The 4352-nt window shown below is 29.5% G+C and overlaps 1 protein-coding gene across 1 annotated transcript; it reads left to right on the plus strand.

Moving 5' to 3' along the window:
• The first annotated feature begins 999 nt into the window (after nucleotides 1-999).
• Nucleotides 1000-3212, plus strand: LOC104906661 (heavy metal-associated isoprenylated plant protein 21). Its single transcript, XM_010695448.4, has 3 exons — nucleotides 1000-1127; nucleotides 1700-1775; nucleotides 2822-3212. Exons 1-3 carry the CDS (start codon nucleotides 1056-1058, stop codon nucleotides 3115-3117), a joined length of 444 nt encoding a protein of 147 aa, XP_010693750.1. The 5' UTR covers nucleotides 1000-1055; the 3' UTR covers nucleotides 3118-3212.
• The last annotated feature ends 1140 nt before the right edge of the window (nucleotides 3213-4352 follow it).

Genomic DNA, 4352 nt, shown 5'->3' on the forward strand with positions numbered 1-4352 from the left:
CTAGAATGTACACTTATTAATTGAATATTATATGTGTCTTCATTTTTCCTTGAGATAAAATCATAGCTCATGTTGATGAAATTATATATGTAAATTTCGCTAGTTTTGTTGTTAAAGTAAAAAAAAAATTCGCTATGTGTATGAAAAAGAAAAATTAATTTACAATGATTTATTATGTTAACAGTTAACTTTATTATCAGTTTTAAATAAAATAAACGCCTTAGATTTATACCTTAAAATAGTTTCCCTTAGACCATTACGAACCAATCTCAATTTCGAAGCTTACATTCTGCGGTTTTTTCACCAAACACTCCTGACAAAATTTTTTATTCACTAAATACCCCAACTTTTTCCCAAATTGACCATATATATACTCATAACTTTCTAAAAAATACATCCAAATATCCTTAATGACTAACAACGGTTAACTCTGTTAATCATTAATCCTAAAAATCCTAAAAACCTAAGTAACCCTACAACGGAGGAGTTTCTCCTACCCTTTTAATTTATTGTAATTTGGTTTTACTTTCTCTTCTAAGTATTGTAAGGATCACTAATGATCCCAAATAGTTTTTTTTTTATGCAAACTAATGACCCAAATAGTAAAGTAGTATGTAAACCATCTTTTTTATGCAAATTTTCTCGATGTAAAAAAAAAAAAAAACCAATCTTTATACAACTCCACTTTTCATAATTAATCCAAGGAAGAAGGTTAATTAAGTAGACTAATTATTAGTTCATCCAAGCTGTTAAAACAGAAACAATTCTAAAGCATTTGGAGACAGTTTCTATAATTCTATAAACAAACCTCTTAATTTCTATTTTCTTTCGAACAGAAAGTTGGCAATAGGTAATTACACCATATAACCTGGCCCAAAACAACCCTGTCAGCATATTAAATCAACTAAACAAGTTTTGGACCTCTTAATACAACTAAGGCAAGTTACTTTATGTGACATTTGAATAATATTAAACTTTATTATATAGTGCAATAATTTTCACTATATATGTCTTCTGCTTGAAGTGCATGCTTTGCTTTTCTTCACAACAAGAAAATGGGTGCACTCGACTATTTTGCCGACTTTTGCACTGTCACCAGCACAAGAACCAGGCGTAAACCTCTTCAGGTAATTAAGCACCTCCTTTAGCATGTTAACTCACAAATACAACACCCATCTAATGAAACTTCCTTCTACCCCTCTGTTTCGCTTTAAACGCAACAAAAGAGTATTATTTATGAGATATAAAATATTCATTTGTTGTATTTAAACTAGTTTTTTCTTAAAAATTATGTTAGTATCTCCATCTCAAACTAGTTTTTACGATTTTCAAGTCAAAACTTTGATCATTAATTCTTTTGGTTACATGATAACAAAAGTTATAAAAAAGTTGTTATTTTGAAAATACACGTATTGGATAATATTATATGTAAATGGATAATATTATATTGTAAAAGGTAGAAGGGTACTTTCATAGTAATAGGTCTGTATTATATCCACTATATATATTGAATGCCAAGTTAACCTACGATAAGTTTTTCTAAAAGAAAAACACACAAAAAAAAAGTAGATGAAGCAAATATTATGAGAGCAAAGGAGTAGGGGCAGTAGGATGAAAAAATCTAAAATTAATATGACTTATTTTTAGACAGGAAATATTATACTTATGAGATCATTGATGTTGTTTTTGTTGTCTTAAGACTGTAGAGATCAAAGTCAAAATGGACTGTGATGGATGTGAAAGAAGAGTGAAAAATGCTGTCACCAATCTCAAAGGTTCTCTTCATAAACTATACTTTTCTCTTCCCCAATTAGTTTCGTGGAGTATTTCTTTTCCATTGAACTACATGTATGATTAGGCCATTACATATTTACAAACTACGAATTGGGATAGGCTTGAATGGCGAGCTTTTCCATCTTTCTCAAAAGAATCTAGGATTCAATTCTTATTCCAGTCATTTGCTTGGGATTTAAGGGGAGGAGGGAGGGAGGGGGTTGGGGATATCTGACTTATAATGGGTCTTTAAGTGGGAGTCATATTCGAGGATAACCCAAAAGATTTCTTCTTATCAATACTTTCTTTAGTTTTTCTGAAAAAGTGAACAACGTTTGAACTTTGAAGAATCATCATAGACTATGTTTGAACCATTGCCAACTTTTTCTAGACATATTATTAATTTATAATAGTACTATATGACACTACTATTATAATATCAATAGAAGGTAATATCAATATAATTAAAGAACAACAGGTGCTAGTCTAGTGGTGTTGATATCATTTTTAATCCAGAAATCATGAGATCGAGTCTCACCCCTCGCTAAGAGGGATATTTCATCTTATTTTTAAAAAACGATATATCAATAAAATTACAGACTACAATTTATTTAGAAAAAATAATGAGTGCGATATACTTTAGTTGATATATAATCCTCAGTCACATGGACTTCTTATTTCATTTTACTCCACGTCTCTCCTTATTATATAATTTCCCCTAAAATATATATCAACATTGTATTTTGCATTCTTTAAACAATAAATGATAAAAAACTACATAACTAAGCATATTGTGACAAAAACGTTTATAATGTCATTTAAAATTCCGTAACGAAATTATTAAACTTGAAACGATTTGATATATACCAAAAAATGCATGCAATAACATTTACGCACTTTTTAATTGATTTTTGATAGAAGGCAAAAATGATATTACATCTACATAGTTAGACACCGGTATCTTTTCACTTTCTTGTTCGCTACTAAACCGTTTCGTGTCGAGTAAGAGTTTTCCATAATCTCATAGCTTGTAATTTTTCTCATGTAGGAGTGAAATCAGTAGAGATAAGCAGGAAGCAAAGCAAGGTGACAGTAACAGGGCACGTAGATCCAAACAAAGTATTAAACAAAGTGAAGAACACAGGAAAGAAAAGAGCTGAATTTTGGCCCTACATTGAGCATAACTTAGTGGCATATCCTTATATTGCCGGAGCATATGATAAGAGAGCACCTGCTGGCTATTGTAAAGATGTTCCTCAAGCTTATCCTACTTATAGTGTACCACAAGAGAACATGTCCTCACTATTTAGTGATGATAATCCTAATGCTTGTTCTATTATGTAACAATTTTATGTGCAATATATGATTAGTTTTGTTAATGATGTAACAATCTTTACCAGTGTACCTAATGTAAAATTTAGCTACTTCTTCCGTTTCAATTTAGTTCTGATACTTTCATTTTGGGTAATAACTTTTCTCTATCTTTCTCCTATCACATGGGACCCTTTCATTTTCTTTCTCTATCTCTTTCCTCTCAAAAAACTGCCGAAGAATCTGTGATTTTAAAAGTGTCACAACTAAATTGAAACGAATAAAATATTTGTTTTTACTTTTATTTAACAGAATTGATATATGGCATAGTTAATTAATGATATAAATCTCATAATTGATATTTAATTTCTATTACGAGAATAATATCTTTAATTAACTATGTCATATTCATCAATTTTATTGAATAAAGTTAAAAACAAATAGCTAAATTTATGCACCACCTAGAAAAACCCAATTATTATATGTAAAGTAATTTGAATTTGATGAATATAAAACTTGGATGAGATATAGTCAATTGATTTCAAAGTGATCCTAGTTTGGACATAAAATTTGAGTTCAAATTTGTTGCACTAATTCGTATGCACGTGATGCGTGCAACATGTTAGTATTAATACTGATATTCAGAATTTTAAAGAAACATGAATATTAATGCAGATAGCCTTTTATTTAATTTATTTTGAGGTTATTTATGATCATAAATTTTTATAAAAGTAAGGTAAATACAAATTTTACAATTGCCACAAGTTTGGACTTTGGACAAAAAGAGAGAAAAGGTTGGGATAAAGTTAATTTTTGATGTCCATTTCAAGAGTGGCAGCGCGGCGAGTTGTTTTGCCACAACAGTAAAGATCTTCTAATTCTATCATGTCTCATTATGTAATTATGTTGTTCAAACACCTCATCCTAGAGACTAGAGTCCTAGTGTAGTTGCTTGTGAACACTCTTACCTTAAATTTTATAATTTTTTGAATTTAAATCTTGCTAAGGATGCATTCTCTTCAACTTATTAAACTTGATTGGACCTGATTCAACTTATTAGACCTGATTGAACCTAATTGAAACTTACTGAATCTAATTGGAACTTATTGACCTGATTGACTCTTTGTCCTTACATTAATATAGTAAAGTTCCAATTATTACAATAAGTAAATTTAAGTAAACTTATTTACAAAAATCTCAACTTAGCTAAATTTAATTGTATTTATCGTAATTGTTAATTAAACTTGGATAATCCTTATGATATGTTA

This window comes from Beta vulgaris, chromosome 2, assembly GCF_026745355.1.
Source record: "Beta vulgaris subsp. vulgaris cultivar EL10 chromosome 2, EL10.2, whole genome shotgun sequence".
Classification (NCBI taxonomy): Eukaryota; Viridiplantae; Streptophyta; class Magnoliopsida; order Caryophyllales; family Amaranthaceae; genus Beta; species Beta vulgaris.

Bases quoted from the DNA above. Each gene is read 5' to 3' on its own strand.
- LOC104906661 (XM_010695448.4), top strand. From the start codon at position 1,056: ATGGGTGCACTCGACTATTTTGCCGACTTTTGCACTGTCACCAGCACA. The intron at 1,128-1,699 runs GTAATTAAGCAC...TGTTGTCTTAAG, and splicing joins CCAGGCGTAAACCTCTTCAG to ACTGTAGAGATCAAAGTCAA. The intron at 1,776-2,821 runs GTTCTCTTCATA...TTTCTCATGTAG, and splicing joins TGCTGTCACCAATCTCAAAG to GAGTGAAATCAGTAGAGATA.